Source organism: Canis aureus, chromosome 6 (assembly GCF_053574225.1).
Source record: "Canis aureus isolate CA01 chromosome 6, VMU_Caureus_v.1.0, whole genome shotgun sequence".
NCBI classification, from domain to species: Eukaryota; Metazoa; Chordata; class Mammalia; order Carnivora; family Canidae; genus Canis; species Canis aureus.
The window spans coordinates 5,462,701-5,483,521 of NC_135616.1; the positions used below are offsets into that span (position 1 = coordinate 5,462,701).

The 20,821-nt window shown below is 39.9% G+C and overlaps 1 protein-coding gene across 4 annotated transcripts in view; it reads right to left on the reverse strand.

Moving 5' to 3' along the window:
- Nucleotides 1-824: 824 nt before the first annotated feature.
- The window catches only part of RALBP1 (ralA binding protein 1), a 54,696-nt gene continuing 34,699 nt past the window's right edge, over nucleotides 825-20,821 (reverse strand). For all 4 annotated transcript variants that reach the window (XM_077899967.1, XM_077899969.1, XM_077899966.1 and 1 more), the window contains exons 4-10: nucleotides 18,185-18,534; nucleotides 15,704-15,865; nucleotides 14,566-14,697; nucleotides 9,627-9,734; nucleotides 3,508-3,629; nucleotides 2,939-3,062; nucleotides 825-2,714 (exon numbers count right to left, since the gene is read on the reverse strand). In XM_077899967.1, the coding sequence (XP_077756093.1) occupies nucleotides 2,475-2,714; nucleotides 2,939-3,062; nucleotides 3,508-3,629; nucleotides 9,627-9,734; nucleotides 14,566-14,697; nucleotides 15,704-15,865; nucleotides 18,185-18,534 (1,238 nt within the window). In that variant the 3' untranslated portion in view covers nucleotides 825-2,474. The remainder of the gene's footprint in view (nucleotides 2,715-2,938; nucleotides 3,063-3,507; nucleotides 3,630-9,626; nucleotides 9,735-14,565; nucleotides 14,698-15,703; nucleotides 15,866-18,184; nucleotides 18,535-20,821) is intronic.

A 20,821-nucleotide genomic window follows, 5' to 3' on the forward strand; every position in this document is an offset into this window, starting at 1 on the left:
AACAGGGTCTTTGTTCACTGATTTGGGTCTTGGGGACATGGCTCCAAAGTACACTTCAAATACTGGGAATTCTCCTGCTTATGATCCCCGTAGCTCCTGGTGCACTCCAAAGCTTTAAATCCACATCTGCACCACGGGCCACCATGCAAATGATCTCCCCAGGAATATAACCTCAGGAAGGGAACAGTGAAAGGCTAACTTGAAGAATATGAACCCAACACTGTGCTCTGTGGATGCCACACACAGACTGGGCGAGAGCTGCAAGAATGCCAGAATGGTGGCAGAGTGTTAGCCTTAAATCCTAATCCCAGCTCTCAAGGCGGAGCGTCTCATCAAAAGGGGGGTTACTGTCAGAAATCAGATGCCCAAACAGAGTCACTTATGCTAAGCCCCATGTGGGCAAACACAACGTGATGATAGGTTCAGCTCTCCCAGCAGTGGCGTCATAACCAATGCTAGTTAGATGATCAGACGCCCCTGCCAGCCCCTAAAGGAAAAGGACTTTGCAATAACCGACCTGCTATATTGCCAAGTTGGGCTGACTGCCCCGTGCATGGTTTCGAAGGGCACTTTCCACTGTAGGCAGGACGTCGCTCGCAGAGCCAGCCACAGCCCCGATCCTGGTCAGCAGCCGGCACCCACTCGAAGCACAGCGAACCCTAGCAATGGGCAAGGGGCATCCGGTCCGAGTGAGCAGCAGGCAGCGAGTTAAACCAAAGGTTAGTATATGCTTGGACCTTCAAGAAGGTAGCCCACCAACTCCTTGCCAGCCGTGGGACACTAACTCCTACAAAGAGAGAATGTGTACAAAAAAGACACTGCTGTTTTTTTCCTCAAATGGCTGTTGAATTTATTTGCTTGATCAATAATGGTCCTGGCAAAAATTAGTTAACCAATGCTGAGACAACTGTAATGAAATACTAATTTTAAAAATCCATGACACCTTGATAGAAATTAAGAGTTTACACAAACAAAAAAGAAACCTTCAATATTGCCAGCAAATATGAAATGAATGTAATATGACCGACAGGACAGCAAGAAGGCTTTTATACGTTTATATTTGACACCTGACCATATCTGCAGTCACCATAATATCTTCTCTCCAGATTTAAAAAAATAGTATGCTGATTTCTATAACAAAGCTTTTTCTCGTACAAAAATCAAACAATGGCCAACAAGTCACAACAGTGCAATAGGTAGAGAATAAAAAAACCGCATCAAACAGGTGCTGAAAATAAATAGTAACTAGGAGAGGACAGAGCCCTCGTGGGGGTTTGTTTCCATCACCTTGAGTGTGTGGGGTATGTCTTCACAGCCATGAGAGCTCACCTACCTCATGGGTGCCGTTTACTCAGACAGGGTGACCGATCCCAGGTGCCTGAGAGCTGACCTCCCAGATGCCTCAGTCACCAGACAAGCTGTAGAAGCAAGAGGACGGGGTCAGGGATCACAGCTATCACTTAAAGGGAAAGTGTTTTTCTATTGCTCAATCTCGTCAATCGGGAGTCCATCAGCAGGTTCGCGGAGATGATACAGGGAACTGAAGACTTGTGTTTAAGAGCATATATGGCTTATTCAGGCAAAGAGACTTTTACATTCTAGCCCAAGCAAGCAATCTACGTCCTTCTGTGTTTAATGGCAGGTCAGTCAGACAGATTTCTGGGTTAAGCAACAGATCCTCTGCATGGACGTCTTAGGTCAGGCAGCTACCTTCGACCGACCCAGTGAAAAGCACGCGCTGATCACCAGCAGCGAGAAGCCGGCAGGAGGCGGCGGCCACGCGAGCCACGCTGCCTGGGGCGGGCAGGCAGGCTCCCCTGGCAGTTCTGTCTGTGACTGGCTGGGCCATCCCGTGACTCAGGCCCATGGACTGTGGTTTAGGACTGTCAGAGGAGAGGGTGACAGGGTGGGTAAAGGTAACCTCCATAAGAGCCATTGTGGCCAGTCAGGAAATATGAGGCAGCTCCCCATTATATAATCTGCACCGGAAAGGTGTAAAAGGCACAAGCAGGAGTGACTAGTAAGCAGAGATCCCGGACGGTGAGGCTATGGGGCAATCCACAAGGCGGAAACAGTATTTACCTTGTTTGGCTCTCCCCCACCCCCACCCCGAACGAGAGGAAGAGATCCTGATTCTGCTATAATAAAAAAGCAAAGAAAGACAATTTTTGGTTTAAAAAGAAGCCACTCAAGGGTTAAAATAGTTTTAGTTAACAAAATTAATCTTCAAATAAGCTGACACTATCTGGAAATCTCATCTGTCCCCTACAAGCCCACAATGCGTGCACTGCTCTGTCCTCCTGTGTAACCTGAGCCTGACGCGGAGAAGTCATACGTGTGAGAGAAGGAAGAGTCTGAGAAGGAAAGACATCTTTACAGAATGTACAGCGGAGAGTTGTGCACTCTGACTCTCGGGATTACAGTAAGATGCACAGGTCTCGTCGGGTCTGGAGGTTCCGTGACGCTCGGGCCGCTCAGATGGGTGTCTCCTTTCTGTCTCTGCTTGGTGACGGCTTGGCCTGCTCCTTGCCTGCCTTCGGCTGCTCCTTAGCTGCCTTCACCTCCAGGGCGCTGTCTCTGGGCAGCTCGTCATCGTCCTGTCCCTGCGGCTCGGGCCTGGCTCGCTGCAGCTGCAACAGGCGGAGCTGTACCCGCAGTTCGATGATGGCCTCCCGCTCCTCGTGAACCGCCTGATTCAAGTGATTGTTCTTTATCTGGAGGGGTGACAAGAGAACAGCTGTCACTTAAGAAGGTCAAGATGACAATGATTCAGGAACAGAGAACGGCTAGTGGGGGCCTCCTACACAGGAATCTGTTCTCTGGGGAAAGGTCCCCTAAATTCCTCTCTACTCAGCTGCCTCACTGTTTCCCAAGGAAAGGAAGACCACTTCCAAGGGGAAGAGGTGGCCTCTAGGAGTTTCTGGAAGCTGGTACTTACTTCTAGCTCTTCATTCTGCCTCTGTAAGTCCTCCAGGATGATCTGCAGCTCCTCTTCATCCTCACTCTCACTCTCACTGTCGGAGGAGTACTCCTCGGTCTCACTGCGGCCATGCTGCTGACGGCTGCCAAGAGAAAAGGACCAGTGATCAGAGGAAGGAATGCTGCTCCCTCCCCACCCTTCCTTTAGATTCACCAGGTTTCCTTGAATTTGCTTAATACAGCACCATTCTTAAGACTTAAGAAGAAACTCAGGGCCACCTGGGTGGCTCAGTCGAGTGAGCTTCTGACTCTTGGTTTCAGCTCAGGTCATGAGCTTGGGGTCATGGGATGGAGCCCAAGGGCTCTGTGCTCAGCAGAGAGTCTGCTTCGGATTCTGTCTCCCCTGCAACTGCATGCACACACTCTCTCAAATAAATAGATTTTTTAAAAAGAGAGAAAAGAAGAAACTTAAAAATGACTGATACAGATGCCTAGTTCTTGCATATGAAAGTCTGAGAGCTGAAACAATTTTATGTTTATATTTCAGTAAACATTCTTGCAAACTCAAAACCTTCTGCTTTCCTTTACCTCTGAATTTCAGCAATCTCAGCTCTGAGGCGTTCAATCTCTTCTTTTTCTGAGGCAATCTGACGGCGCAGAAACTGCTCCATGGCTAGAAGCTCTTCCTGTTCAGTCAGGATCTCATTCTCCTGAAATAACAGTTACTGGATGAACACCTTTGAGAGTATGAGTCTAAGAAATGTCACTTTTCTGGGGTCCCCTATGTTCCCTTGAATCCTTTAGCCCCATACATACATAACACAAGTTATGAGAAAGCTTGTACAGCAAAGCCTGTCTCCTGTTTCCTTAATGTGAAGAAAAGGTTCTCTGAGAAAAGATAAGACTAAGTTACTTGGGAGGAATGTCTAGATTTTTCTCAAGACATAAAATGCCAACCAGGAATCCCTCATTTTGCAAAGGCTCTCTATGAGGCCATCACAATGGGCCAAAGGTCAAGTGTGTGTGTTTTTGACTCCCAGTCCCCCCTGAACGTCTTCCCACCTCTCAGTAAAGGGAGTGTCTCAGGGTCAAGATGGCCCCTGACCGTGCCACTGGGAAAAGGACCCAGGAGATACACAACTGATGTCAATATCACCTTAAAGCAGATCTAGTAAAGATGTTCCCAGAAGAAAACCTTTCTCCTCCTCAACCCATATCCCCAGGGATAAATAGTAAATGAACAATACATATTCTGCTTTCACAGATTATGCATTTCTAAAACTGGATCACCAAAGGGGGGGCGGGGGGGGGGACACAAACCCTCTCTGTCCAAGATCTACCTAGCCCCTCCAACCTATAGAAAAGAACCAAAGCAGATTTTCAGAGACAGAAATGTATGGCTATGAAAACGAGGAGTTGGAGGCAAGGCCCTACAGCACGTTCTTCCCAACTCCAGGTATCCAGAGGATAAGCACCTGTGATTGAACCTGAAAGACTTGGTCAAGTTCTAGACTTGGCAGGCACGAGCAAGCCCTTGGAGAGGGAATATGCAGTGTTCCTTCCCCAGGGGTTTCTGAACACAGATGTTCCCTTTACCCCAATACACCTAGTAAAGCTAATATGCCGAGGAATATCAGATTGAAAAACTGAAATAGATATGATCTGGGACTTGATCCTGTCTGCTATGTGTCCCTGCTGGACAAATCAAGGTGAGAAAAGGACTGGAACTCGTCCAGCTTTAGGTATCCCACATCCATGAATTTCTGGGAGTGCAGACTCTGCCGTCAGAGCCTAGAACTTCATTCTTTAAAAAAAAAAAAAGATTTTATTTATTCATGAGACACACAGAGAGAGAAGCAGAGACGTAAGCAGAGGGAGAAGCAGGCTCCCTGCAGGGAGCCCCACGTGGGACTTGATCGCAGGACTGTGCGATCATGCAGCAGCTCACCTGCTGAGCCACCCAGGCGCCCCTAAAACTTCATTCATTTCTGGTTAAGCTCTAGGAAATTCCAGAACATAGTAAGGCTGAGAGAAAGAAAGGAATTCATCTTCAGCTCCATGCTTGGAATACAGTAGATACTCAAGAGCCATTTGTCAAATCAATGAGTGAATAATAAAACAATTCCAACAACTTGCACTCATAAAAAATTAAAAATCAAAATATCTAAACAGGTGTTATCAGTAACAACAATCAGATAAAATCTGTATGGTTACATTTCAAGATAAAATCTGTATGGTTACATTTCCCAAACTCTGTGGTCAGAAAGAATATGTTTTAAAATCTTTATTAAAGTCCAATCTCATTAATATGGAACAGGTACAACTAATCTAAAGTTAGTGAAAACACCTATACTCAAACCTGTATGTGGATAAAATGAGGTCAAGTAAAGCATCTGGAATAGTGTCTAGTAAAAAGTAATCAGTAGAAGGTAGTTTCTTTCTCCAGCTGAACACTTAAGCAAACACCACATACAGGTAAGACCTGTATGATTCCTCTAAGGCTGTTAAATCAGCTTATAAGTTTCTTTAAAGAATTCACACCTCTGTAGTTGAGCTTCTCAAATTTAATAAATGATGACCATTAAGAGTCTTGCAACACGCTGAACAACCAACAGGTCAAAGAAGAAATCAAATTTCTAGGGATGAATAAAGTGGAAAGACAAAAATATCTGAAACAACCTATCTCTACACTTCAAGGTGTTAGAAAAAGAACAAATTAAACTTAAAATTAGAAGAGAGGAAATGATACAGAGCAGAGCAAAAATAAACAGAGGGATCCATGGGTGGCTCAGCATTGAGCATTTGCCTTTGGCCCAGGGCGTGATCCCAGAGTTCCGGGATCGAGTCCCACATCGGGCTCCCTGCATGGAGACTGCTTCTCCCTCTGCCTATGTCTCTGCCTCTCTCTCTGTGCCTCTCATAAATAAATAAAATCTGGGCAGCCCCAGTGGCTCAGCGGTTTAGCGCCACCTTTGAAAGCCCAGGGTGATCCTGGAGACCCGGGATCAAGTCCCACGTCGAGCTCCCTGCATGGAGCCTGCTTCTCCCTCTGCCTGTGTGCCTCTGCCTGCCTCTCTGTGTGTCTCTCATGAATAAATAAAATCTTAAAAAAAAAAACTATAAATGAAAAAGGAAACATAATAATTGATACCACAGAAATACAAAGCATTATAAGATACTACTATAAGCATTTATATACCAACAAACTGGATAACCTAGAGGAAATGGATACGTTCTTAGAAACATACTACCTACACCAACACTGAATCATGAAGACAGAAAATCTGAACAGAGCAGTACAAAGATTCAATCAGTACATCAAAAATCGCTTAACCAAGCAAAAACCAGGACCAATTAGCTTCACAAGTGAATTCTACCAAACATTTATAATAATGCCAATCCTTTTCAAATTCTTCTAAGAAAACTTCTAAGAAAATGCTGCCAAACTTCATTCTACAAGGCCAGCATTACCCTCACCCCAAAGCCAGAGAAAGATACTGCAAGAAAATTACAGGATAATATTTCTGATGAACACAGATGTAAAAATCTTCAACAACATACAAGCAAACCAAATTCAACACATTAAAAAGATCATATAACATGATGTAGTGGAATTTATCTCTGGAGTGCAAGGATAGTTCAACACATGCAAATCAATAAATGTGATATACCGCATTGACAGAATGAAATATAAAAATCCTATGATCATCTCAATAGATGCAAAAAAGCATTTGGAAAAATTCTAATTTTTCCTTACATGATAAAAAGTCTTAACAAAGTGGGTTTAGAAGGAACATACATCAAATAGCCTTTTATTAAAAAGGCTCATAGGTAACATCATACTTAACAATTAAAGGTTAAAAACATTTCCTCTAAGGTCAGGAACAAGACAATCATGCCACTTCTATTCACTATTCAGTACTAAAAGTCCTAGCCAGAGTAATTAGACAAGGAAAAGAAATAAAAGGTATCCAAACTGGAAAGAAGTAAAATTGTTTCTGTTTGCAGACATGATCTTATATATAGAAAAGCCTAAAGACTCTACCAAAAACAACAAAAAACAAGAAACCTGTTAGAATAAACCAATTCAGTAAAATTGCAGCATCTAAAAATCAACATAGAAAAATCAGTTGTTTTTATACACTAGCAAACTATTTGAAAATTCAGAAAATTCCATTTACAATAGTATCAAAAAATAAAATACTTAGAGTAAATTTAACCAAAGAAGTAAAAGAACTACTCAAACTAAAACACTGATGAAAAATACTGAAGACACAAATAAATGGAAAAATATCCCATGTTTATGGATCAGAAGAAATAATATTGTTAAAATGTCCATACTACCCAAAGAGAGCTAAAGATTCAAAATTCCAATGGTGCTTTTCACAGAAACAGGAAAAACAATCTTAGAATTTATAAAGAACCAAAAAAGACTGCTAATAGTCAAAGCAATCTTGAACAAAAGGAACAAAGTTAGAGGTATCACACTACCTGATATCAAAGTATACTGATTTCAAAAGCTATAATAAAACAGTATGGTACTGGCAGAAAAAGACACAGACCATTAGAGTGGAGCACAGTCCCAAAAATAAATCCACACATTTATGGCCAACTGATCTTTGCAAAGGTGCCAAGAACACATAGGGAAAGGACCATCCCTTCAATAAATGGTGTAGGGAAACTTGTCTTCCACATGCAAAAGAATAAAACTGGACCCTTATCTCACTCACTCTATATATACAGATAAACTTATAATGAGTTAAAGATTTAAATAGAAGACCTAAACCACACAACTATTAGAAAAAGAAAACTCATGGAAAAGGTCTGTTGACACTGGTCTGGGCAATGAATTTTTTTTTATTTATTATTTATTTATTCATTCATTCATTCATTCATTCATTCATTTTAAATATGACCCCAAAAGCAGGCAACTAAAGCAAAACACAGACAAATGGGATGGCATCAAACTAAAAAGCTTCTGTACAGCAAAGGAAGAAGTCAACAGAGTGAAGAGACAACCCATAGAATGGAAGAAAATATTTGCAAACCACACATCAGATGAAGAGTTAACATCCAAACTATAAAAGGAATGCAACGGATTCAATGGGTTGAAAACAACCAACCCAATTCAAAAATGAGCAAAGGATCTGAATAGGCAGTTCTTTCTTTCTTTCTTCCTTCCTTCCTTCCTTCCTTCCCTCCCTTCTTTCTCTCTTTCTTTCTTTCTTTCTTTCTTTCTTTCTTTCTTTCTTTCTTTTTCTTTCTTTCTTCCTTCCTTCCTTCCTTTCTTTCTTTCTTTCTTTCTTTCTTTCTTTCTTTCTTTCTTTCTTTCTTTCAAGATTTTATTTATTTATTCATGAGAGACACACAGAGAGGCAGAGGGAGAAGCAGGCTCCATGCAGGGAACCCAAGGCAGGACTCGATTCCAGGACTCCAAGATCACACCCTGAGCCGAAGGCAGATGCCCAACTGCTGAGCCACCCAGGTGTCCCTGAATAGGCATCTCTATTTTTTTTTTTTTTTTAATAGGCATTTCTAAACAGACCTACAAATGACCAGCAGATCTATCAAAAGATGCCCAACATCACTAATTATCAGGAAAATGCAAATCAAAACAATGATGAGATATTACCTCACAACTGTTAGGATCGCTATTATAAAAAAAAACAACAACAACAACACAAAAGAGAACAACTGCCAGCAAGGATGTAGAGAAAACAGACTTCTTGTACACTCCTGATGGGAATGTAAACTGTATACAGCCATTATGGGAAACAGAATGGAGGTTCCTCAAAAAACAAAAAATAGAAGTACCATATGAGGGACACCTGGGAGGCTCAGTGGTTGAGTGTGTGCCTTCAGCTCAGGGCGTGATCCCGGGTCCGGGGAACGAGTCCTACATCAGGCTCCCAGCAAGAAGCCTGCTTCTCCCTCTGCCTATGTCTCTGCCTCTTTCTCCGTGTCTCTCATGAATAAGTAAATAAAATCTTGGGAAAAAAAACAACTACCATATGATCCAGCAATTCTACCTCTGGGTATATACCCAAAGGAAATGAAAAGGATACTGAAGAGATACCTGCACTGCCATGTTTACTGGAGAATTATTCACAATAGTCAAAATATGAAAACAACCCAATGGTCAATGCATGAATGGATAAAGAAGATGTGGGGTGTGTATAAACACACACATACACAGGAGTATTATTCAGCCATGAGAAAGAAGGAAATATTGCCATGTATGGCAACACGGATAAACCTAGAGGACATTACACAAAGTGAAATAAGCCAGAGAAAGACAGTGTATGATCTCACTTCTAGGTAGAATCTTAAAAAAAAAAAAAAAGTAGAACTCAAAGAAGTACAGAGCAGAATAGTGGTTACCAGAGAGAGGCGGGGGGATAGGGAAAATGGGGAGATGTTGGTAAAAAAATACAAAGTTGCAATTACAAAGGATGAAAAAGTCTAGAGATCTGGAATTACAGGCATGATGACTATGGTTGATAATACTGTACTGAATACTAGAAATACACTACAAAAATGGATTTCAGGTGTTCCCATCACAAAAGAAAAAGGTAACTAGATGAGGAGACTGTTTATTAGTTTCACTGTAGTAATCATTTCAAATCACCATGCTGTACACTTTAAATTTGTACAATTTTTATTTTTAAAAAAGGATCTTATAATATAGAGAAAAAAGTTTAGCTTACCTGAGCAAGGAGAATATTTATAACTTCTTCATTTTCATTCATTTCTTCTTTGGAAACATCCTCTTTTGAAAGACTGGCGATCTCTTGTGCAATCTTTGTTTCACACTCCTGTCAAGAAAGAAATGAAAAAGCACTGGTCAGCCCAAATATAACACATATTCAACAATTTCACACCATCACCATTTAGACGTTTCCTTTTCATTTCCTAGAATTGAAAAAGGAACAGTAACAGTCAGATGAACTATCTGGATAGATGAGCATTTGTTAACTGGGCTTGGAAAATAAAATATGGATCTTAGTTTGTGGCTGCACCATGAAAAATGTTCAATTCTGATTAGTTACTGTGCTCATCATTTCTAAACCCATCCATATAAAATTACTTTCTGTGATACTTTCTTTTTTGGAGGGTGTCCACTTTAAGTATACAATTCAATTAATTCTGACAAATGAATACAGTTGAGTAACCACCACCACAAACATGACACATGTTTCCCTCACCAAAGTACCGTTGGGTTCCTTCACCATTTGCTGATCCCTGGCAACCACTGACCTGTTTTCTATTCCTATAGTTTTGACTCTTCTTAAGTTTCATATAGATTGAATCAATCAGTAAGAAATATTTTTTAAAAGATTTTACTTATTTATTTGAGAGAGGAGAAAGAGAGCATGAGCAAAGGAGGGGCAAAGGGAAAACCAGACTCCCCGCCAAGCAGGGAGCCAGATATGGGGATCAATCTCAGGACTCTGAGATCATGACCTGAGCCAAAGGCAGATGCTTAACCAACTGAGCCACCCAGGCGCCCAGTAAAAAAATCTTCTTTCACGTAGCATAATGCTTTTACTATTCATCTATTTTGTTGTTTGTATTAGTAGTTTGCTGAGTAATATGCCATGATACAAACGTACACCAATTTGTTCATCCATTCACCAGCTGATGGGACACCTGGATCCTTCCTGGATCTGAGCTATTATAACTAGACCTGTTACAAACATTTCATACATATCTGCTTTATGTGGATATATGCTTTCTTCTTTTAAATACCTAAAAGTGGGACTGCTTGGTCATATGGTAACCATATGTTTAACTTTATAAGAAACTGCCAAATTGTTTTCCAAAATTACTGTTGTCATTTTGCATTATCAAGGGCAACAATGAGATTTCCAGTTGCCCCATGTTCTTGTCAACACCTGGTATTTTTATTTTTACTTTTTTTTTTAGAGAGGGAGAGTGTGGGGGACAGTGGGAGGGAGAATCCCAGGCAGGCTAGATGCTCCACACAGAGCCCAAATGCAGGGCTCAATCTCACGACGCCAAGACCATGACCTGAGCCAAAATCAAGAGTCAGATGCTTAACCAACTGAGCTAGCTCATACCCAGGTACCCCCACACCTGGTATTTTAATTTGAGTCATTCTTATTGGTGTGTAGTGTATTTATTTATTCATGAAAGACAGAAAGAGAGAGAGGCAGAGACACAGGCAGAGAGAGAAGCAGGCTCCATGCAGGGAGCCCGATGCGGGGACTCGATCCCAGGACTCCAGGACCATGCCCTGGAGTGCCTGGTCGAAGGCAGGCACCAAACCGCTGAGCCACCTAGGCATCCCCCATCAATTTGTATTTCTTTAATGACTAATGATATTGAGCATCTTTGCATGTTATCTGCCATCTGTACATGTTAAAGTGCCTATTCAACTTTTTTGCCCTTTTTTTTTTTAATTTTTATTTATTTATGATAGTCACACAGAGAGAGAGAGAGAGGCAGAGACACAGGCAGAGGGAGAAGCAGGCTCCATGCACCGGGAGCCCGACGTGGGACTCGATCCTGGGTGTCCAGGATCGCGCCCTGGGCCAAAGGCAGGCGCTAAACCGCTGCACCACCCAGGGATTCCCCCTTTTTTGCCTTTTTAAAACTGAATTGTTATTGCAATAAATGTACTATACTGTGATGGGAGAGCAGAGTTTATACAGGAAATCTCTGTACCTTCCAATTTTGCTGTGAACCTACATCTGCTTCAGAAAAAAAAAAAAAAAAAAACTCCGGGACACCTGGGTGGCTCAGTGGTTGAGCACCTGCCTTCAGCTCAGGGCGTGATCCTGGGGTCCCAGGATCAAGTCCAGCATCAGGTTTCACACAGGGAGCCTGCTTCTCCCTCTGCCTATGTCTCTGCCTCTCTCATAAATAAATAACATCTTTAAAAAATAGTCTAAAAAAAAAAACCTTAAATTGTCTTCTTCTTAAGAGTTTTTTACATACTCAAATCTTTTATCAGGTATGTGTTTTTGCAAATATTTTGTCACAGCCTCTGACTTGTATATTCATTTTATTAACAGTGTCTTTTGAAGGGCATGTTTTTAGCACACTGATGAAATGTAATCTAACAAATTTTTCTCTTACGGTCCATGGTGTCCTATTTAAGAAATCACTGCCTAAGCCAAAGTCAATAAGAACTTCCAGCTTTTTCTTCTGGAATTTTTTTTTAAACGTCTTAATGTATGGTTCATCTTGAATTAATTTTTAGGTATGCTACATAGAAAGAGTCAAGGTTTTGTTTTGGTTATTCTTTTTTGGCATACAGATATCCAGTTGTTCCAGCATCATTTGTTGAAAAGAAAATCCTTCCCCAATGAATTGTCTTATCAGCTTTGTTGAAAACTAACTGCCCATGTATGTGTGGGGTCCACTTCTGAACTTTCTATTCTATATGTCTACCTTTATCCAATACCTACCGTCTTAGTTACTGTAGCTTCATAGAAAGTCTTAAAATCAGGTAGTGTGAATCCTCCAATGTTGTTCTTTTTCCACAATCATTTAGATCATTTGTATTTCCACATAAATTTTAGAGGAGCTTGTTATTTTCAAAAAAACAAAAACAAAAAAAGCCCACTTGTTTAGATTTTGATTGGGATTGATGCCACAGATGAAATTGAAAACACCTAACATCTTAACAATATTAAGAGATAGCACTCCATTTATTTAGGTCTTCATTTTTCTTTTTAGGCTAATATCTAACTGCTCATTGCTAATATAAAGAAATACAACAGACTTCTGTGTGTGTATCTGATCTTGTATGCTACAACTTTGCTAAATGGACTTCTAGGGTTGTTTTTTTTTTATAGATTCATTAGGATTTTATATGCAGATAGTCATGTTGTCTGCATAGAAAAACTTCTCTCCAATTTGTTTTCTTGCTTTATCGTACTAGCTAACATGAACATCCAGTACAATGTTGAAGAGTGGTGAAAGCAGAAATCCTTGCCTTGTACACCCAATCTTAGGAGAAAGCATTCAGACTTTCACCATTAAGTACAATATTAATCGCTGATTTTTTTCATAGACACCCTTTATCAGGCTGAAAATGACATTTGCTGAGAGCTTTTATTATGAGTGTTGAATTCTGCTAAATGCTTTTCTGCATTTATTGACATGATCTTGTGGTTTTTTTTATTCTTTGGTTTTGTTAATACAATGAGCTATATTACTTCTATCTTTAAAAATAATTTATTTCTGGATGGGCAAGGTGGGGGATTAAAAAATAAAAGTAATTTATTCCTCAAAGTTGAAGTCAACTTGACAGCACCTTTGGAAAATTTATGAATTAAGGAACAGGTATAAAAAGCATAAAGAAAACTAGTAAAGTAAAAGTGATCTATCCCCTTCTCTAATGGCTCTGGCTGCTCTGTCACAACTCCTTTATGCAAGAGAGAAGCATGAGTAGCACTGAGACGCGACTGTCACAGGTCAGAGACCTTCATTTAAAGTCTGATGGGCAAAGCCACACGGTCAGCAATTATAACCATGATGGCTGATCAGTCAGTCACTGATTCCAGGCTGACGCATGAAAGGAACAATAATGACAACAGGCACAGGAAGCAAAAGATAGATAATCTGGTAAGCAGTAGGAAAGGAGGAAAAATACACAAAGGGCTTTTGCTGGTCTGCCAGTCCTGGAGTACACGTGTAAAAATCCCATGAATGCTTCCTTTCTGACGAAGCCAACCTCCACATAAATGCAAACCTCTGGGCAGCCCAGGTGGCTCAGCGGTTTAATGCCACCTTCAGCCCAGGGCCTGATCCTGGGGGTCCCAGGATCAAGTTCCACATCAGGCTCCCTGCAGGGAGCCTGCTTCTCCCTCTGCCTGTGTCTCTTTCCCTCTCCCTCTGTGTCTCTCATGAATAAAATCAACCAATCAATCAATGCAAACCTCTACCATCAAAGCAACGTAAGTACATGGGCTGATTTTGCCTGTTAGCACAACCACAATGGCGACCCACCACTGATCACACTCTCTCAGTCTGATAAATGCTAACGTTCCATGGAAGTACTATTTGGGGCGTGGCGTTGAACCTGCATGTGGGTTGTAAGAGGGTCCAATGATCTGAGATCTTAGCCTTGGTGTGGCTAGGCAATTCACAGTCCCAGAGCCAAGCAACACAGGCTAAGCTAGAGGACAGCAAAAGCCTGACTCATATACCCCAAACTTATCAGGAGTTACATGCTGCTCTTCCTATTAAGTGACTAAAACTCCTCCTTATCTTCAGGACCTCCTTATGTTTCCTAAGAGCTGACTCAAAGGCCTCAGATTCCCCAGCCATCTCTGAAATGTCTCACTATCCGACTGCTTCTGTTGTTCACAAATACAACTAAGCAGGAAATGACAAAACATCTTTCAGTAAAATCATCTCTTAAATTAAAAAAAAAAAAAAAAAACAGCTTTCTACACTAAACATTTCCCTGATACCAAACTGAAGGACCAATAATGATTAGCTGGGAACATTTAAGCAAATAGATTTCCCATAAGGGAACTTCACTTCAGAAAACATGTATATATTGTGTTTTTAAAAGAAAACTAACTTAAAATAGTATGTAAGAAAAATTCCAGCACATATAGTTTATATTCCATTATAAACATGATGTACCAAAATAACAAATTTACTCACTTGTCTTTTAGCTTCTCTCAGTTTCCTTTTGAGGGCTGTCAAAATTCTTTGTACTTCCCATAATCTTTCTTCTTTAGATAAATCCTTTATCCCAGCCTGCAGATCTCGATGTAAACAATTCAAAAGAAACTCCTAGAAAATAATATGCCACACTGAGTGGTAACTCATGTCTTACCATCTTAAAATAAAACCACATGCAATTTCTAAAGATGTACAACCAACTCTTTCTCAATTATCATTAAGGGAATGAAATAATGGCATGAACTATTTTTTCAAGGATATGACTGAAAAATCCTTTTTTGCCTTGGGCACTGAGTTCTTGTCATTAATTTACATTGGCTCAGTAACAGTTCATTCATATCCTTTCCCACAACACATCGACAACTAATAGTGGGAGTTCAGAGTAGACAAAAGGAAAAGAAACTAAGCAGGAATTTGATAACATGTATGCCAATAATCATCATCAAATATAAGTAGATTTCTTTGTCTTGAATTTCTTAATCAGTTTTGCTAAACACACACACACACCACCAAATGAACTATTTCTTCTATCAATATAGCATAGAAGAAAAGTACAGGATTTGGGGTCAAATCCTGGTCCTATAATTTAGTAACCATATAACACAGAGTCAGTTATTTAATTTCCCTAAATTTATTTTTGTCTGTAAAATATGGCTGATAACAGCAAAGTTGTCCCGATAAGCTAACATTTTTTTACTCCTTACAACGTGCCTGGCAGCATTATCTCATTCATGGTAGTAATCTTCACATCAAACCATGAGATGACCCATTTTAAAATGGGATCACCAAGGCTTACAGAGGTTGAACAATTTGCCTAAAAATCAATCAGCTAATTAGAAACCAAGGAAGAATTTAAAGCCAGGTCTTTTGATTTCAAAACCTGTGTTCTTTCTACTACAATATTCTGACTTCACTGGCATGAAAGAGTGCCAGACAGAAATTTCTGCCTTTGGCATACCATTAACAATGTGTCTAACATAGTTCCAGACACACACAAAGTACTCAGTGAACAAAAGCTCCTCCTCTTAATCATCACTGTCAATCATCATAATCACCCAAAAGGAGCAGAGCAAAGGGAGGCTCTTCAGGGCTGAAGCATGGGGCTGAGAGCACACACCTGTCTTCTGATCTCCTCCTTGATGTTCTCCTGGGTCTCTGGCAGTGTGGGCATAGTGGCCATGTTAGACCATCGAAGAGGTTTTGTCACTTGCTTTAGTACCACATTTCCAAAGAGCTCTTCCACATGTGTGAAAAACACATATAGGACACGATTGCTAATCTAAGAAAAAAATAAATAAAAAGATTTGCAAAAAAAAAAAAAAACAAAAACTATTCAAATTAGCATTTTATTTCATTTAACTTGTGTCTGGTGCAGAGTATATCCTTTATATCCTTTAACCCTAGACATGGGAATGACCGTTCTCCTCAGTAGGGACCAGACATGCTTTGCTACTTAGTGGCCAATTCAAAGAAGAAAATGGAAAAGTAGGAGGAGTTCAGTCATGAATTCAAGCGCCATAAGGAACTGAGTGAGAAAGGACAGGAAAAAGGTTGCAGAGGTCGCTGACCATCAATCTGTTCCTTTTAGCAATATAATATTAACTGATTTTAAAACTCCTATGTTCTTTATTCTCAAGTTATTTTGAGACCTTGGCACACACACATATGGATACGCTGAGGAATATGAAGGAAGAGCACTTGGAGTTGTCAAGCTGGGCTGAGAATAGAAGAACCCTCACTCCAGAAACAAATGCCTTCAGGGCACATCTGCACAGCCAGTGTTTAAATATGATGTTCATGTGCTAGGAGCTAAGGACAGTAACTACTTTCTTTTTTTTTTTTTTTTTTCCATTAACTACTTTCTACCTAAGCCTTATAATATACTTGCACTTTCTATGAAACTATCATCTCTATTATAGTAATATTAAGTAACAATGTAATATTTACCAAATTCTGAAATCCTGACTAATCCGAATGATCAAATTGAAATCTGAGAAACATTTTACTTCCAAAACACAATCAATGAACAATGCAAGTATAAGAAAATGCACTCTTATAACAGTGCATTATAACAATGGCTGACAATAATCTAGTATACTGGCCAAAAAGAGAGCTTAAAATAAAAATACAGGGCAGCCTGAGGCAGCCGGAGTGGCTCAGTGGTTTAGCGCCACCTTCAGCCCGGGGCCTGATTCTGGAGACCCAGGATCGAGTCCCACATCCAATTCCCTGCATGGAGCCTGCTTCTCCCTCTGCCTGTCTCTCTGCCTCTCTCTCTCTCTCTCTGTCAATCATGAATAAATAAAATCTTAAAAAAAAAAAAAAAAAGCACAGGGCTGCCTGGGTGGCTTAGCAATTTAGCACCGCCTTCAGCCCAGGGCATGATCCTGGGGTCCCGGGATCGAGTCCCACATCCGGCTCCCTGCATAGAGCCTGCTTCTCTCTCTGCTTGTGTCTCTGCCTCTCTCTGTTTCTCATGAATAAATAAATAAAATCTTTAAAAAAATTTTTCTCATAAAAAAAATACAACTGTCACTTCATTTTTTTGTCTTTTGTGTCTAGCCTTAATAAAGTATTAATAATTCTGTCAAGGACTTTTGTTTTTTAAAGATTTTGTTTATTTATTGAGACACAGAGAGAGAGAGAGAGGCAAAGTCACAGGCAGAGGAAGAAGCAGGCTCCACACAGGGAGCCCGACGCGGGACTCGATCCCAGGTCTCCAGGATCACACCCCAGGCGCAGGCGGCGCTAAACCGCTGCGCTACCAGGGCTGCCCAATAATTCTAATTAAAGGAAAAGATACACTCTGTGCCAGCATCAAGTGAGCAGTAATAAACAAAGACCAAGTATTTATACTGTAAATTTATATTATATTAACACATTACCCAATTCCCTGAAATGCCTCCTCAGATTAAATTTCTATAATTTCCTTCTCTAGGATCTTTATGAATGAAATGACCAGGTTAAATTTCTGACCAAACTAATGTTGTTGGGCTCCTTTGTGCCTGAGTCTGGTATGTGGATGTGATATAATTAAGCAATAATGCTATTTGAAGAAATAAATGAAATCTTTAAAATTCTATAGATGAACTTTATAATTGTGGGTACCACAGGCTGCTTCTCTCCTCATGACAGACAGATCACTGTCATCAGAAACTGGTTTAGAAACCCACACCAGGGATACCTGGGTGGCTCAGCGGTTTGGCGCCTGCCTTCAGCCCAGGGCGTTATCCTGGAGACCCGGGATCGAGTCCCACATCAGGCTCCCTGCATGGAGCCTGTTTCTTTCTCTCTGCCTGTGTCTCTGCCTCTCTCTCTCTCTGTATCTCTCATTAAAAATAAATAAAATCTAAAAAAAAAAAAAAAAAAAAAAAGAGGAACCCACACCAAAGACTGCATGCAATAGTCAAATTACACAGCTACATGCAGCCATATGACGACACTGTCCATATTCTGAAAGAAAAAGACCAATATTCAGGCTTATCTACCGCCTACTTTTGCTGGTTAACTGCTTTGTATGTGACTCAGCAACAGAAAATGGCTCCAACACTCCCCGCGATCAGCATCAAAGGACATGTGTGCAGAGAAGGCCATATACCTGAACGGTTGGGCTGAGCACTATAGAAATGTTCTGTATATTCATTTTTGTTTCCAGTTCCTTCGAGATAACATGGTCCATGTGCACGATCAGCCAAGAAATCAGAAGATAGTTACATTCTGGCAGTTCTTTGAGCAAGCGCTGGAATTCCTGCACCTTCTCGCTCTCTGTGCTCCTCCCACAAGCCTCCTCAAAGCGGGGCATCAGCTCTTTGGTAAGCAGATTCTCCGGAAGGTCTCGCAAATATTGCTTCAACAAACTGGCTACAGTGTTAGGCTCATATTCTTCCAAATTTGGAGACTCCTCTCTGTCATAGGCTGCTTTCAGCTCATCCACCTTTGATTTAATTCCTAAAAACATTCAAATACCGAATAGAAAGAAGAGTATCAAGAAAACAAACACACAGCTTTTCTCACCATGGCACCTGCCCCTGGGGGGAGATCTAAAGGGTTAATCTGACAGTAACAAACCTCTAGTTATTAAGTATTTATCTGCTCAAAGGGCACAGAATTCCTCTGTAAAAAAAAAATAATAATAATAATAATATAAAAGACTACACCGTGAGGGTGAACTCAACCAAAAGCTAAATAATAATGGGAAAACTCAGTATTTAGAAAAGAAGTCAGAGCAATCTTGGAATATCTTAGGTTTCAAACACAATAATTTAAATCTACGTAGTTAAAAATTCAGGCAAAACTTCAACTACAATCCAAGTGTAAATCTTGTTCCACATGAGCAGCCAACTGCCTTTTTCTAATGAGTCACAAGACTGATAACACAACACACAACTCAGTATTTATAAGTGTGTCCAAAAAGTTGTGGGTAATTACTTTTTTATTGCAAACATTGTATCATAAATGCAAAAGGGGGGTTTGCTATCTAAACACACTCTGAAAAATCTTGTCCATTAAATAATCCCCATCTAATTTCTATTTTAACCTTAAACTATGATATGTTTTCTTAATCTGGAACACAGCAGGAACAACCAAAAAAAAAAAAAAAAAAAAAAAAGAAAGAAAGAAACTTAAGGTTCCTAAAATCAATTTGTTTTGCTTTTCTTATAGGACAGAAACAGTGACACACAAAACTGTTTTCCAAACATTCTATAAGTTTTTAAATCTAGTCCAATCTGCATTTAAGTGATAAGGATTCAGTGTTAGTGACTGCTCATTAAAGTACAAGGTAGCTTTCTGTTGTGTTTGATACTTAATACTTTAGGCCAACATTTGAAACAAGCCACATTATTAAGACTGAGAGACTATAATGGTTGATGCAAATATTCAAGTGTCATCTAATCTTAATAGCATTTTATAATCAATAGTGCTTACATCCGGGCTTTGGTGTTCCTTATCTTATGTGAAACCCTTACAATGGCATTACAATAATTCTGTCAATCATCACTTACCCAGCACTGGCAAAATAAAATCAATAACACCAAATGTGAAAGTAAGAACATAAAGCTTATTTTGTATAATCTTTATTTTGAGGCAGGAAAAGTTAGAAAATAATTCCCATTTTCTTTTTAAGATTTTATTATTTATTTTAGAAAGAATGAGCAACCAGGCCGAGGGGGAGGAGGTGGCAGAAAGGAAGAGAAGCAGACTCTGCACTGAGCATGGAGCCTGATGTGGGGTTCCATCCTTAACCAAAGGATCAACCAAGGATCATCACCTGAACCAAAATCAAGAGTTAAAGACACTTAACCAACTGAGCCACACATGCATCTAAATAATTCCCATTTTCTTATTTTTATGACAATGAGTAAAACACAGTGAGTGAGAACTTCAATTGAAATTCTTAACAAAGACTTTCTCTTTCTTTTATGTATCTAATTTTTCTCCCCAATAGTGTCAACCCAGAAACCTGCACAAATAAACAATTAAAATATGTGTTTGGTTTGTTGTTACTCTGAAATTATCCATTTTTTTTTAATTGGACACTTCAAATAAAATGTCTTAGGTAAAAAAAGAGCATACACAAAATGATATGTATTTAACAGTGGAACTTACATATGAATAAGTAAAAGCCAAAAATTTCCAGCAGAAAACAGTATTATGGGCATTCAAAGAAAGAAAAGTCACAGCCATAAACTTAATCCACAGTGTGCTGAATACAGCACACTGTCAGAGCTTAAAAAATAATAAAAAATTGATCAAAGCAAGAGCTCAGCCTCCAGGAGTCAATGATCAGGGGAACAGCTCCGTTTGAATGCTCTGACACACAAATAGAGGAGTTCTGCAACTCTGACTCTCCAAAAGAATGCAAACATCAAAAATAGGTCAAAGACAAAGGAATCCTTTGAACAAAGCTACAGAAACTCTTCAGAGAAACTTTCACCTAAAACAAAGTTCCTTCGTGCCTATCAAACTCATGTGAGAGAAGCAGCTGTGTTAGTACTGTTTAAATCTTTAAAAACCAATTCATCATTAGTTTTAAAAGCCAAATTTGCAAATTCATTTAAATGTGTTTATTTTCGTGTTATTAAACGGTTATAAATTCAATACCTAATTTGTGGATTTTATTTTCTACAAAATGGTACTATGTTACCAAAACAGTTAAGAGTCTAAATGACGGCATGGTATCTATGGAACTATGTAAAAGGTTCCTCAATTATCAAAGATGCCTGTCCCTTCTCAA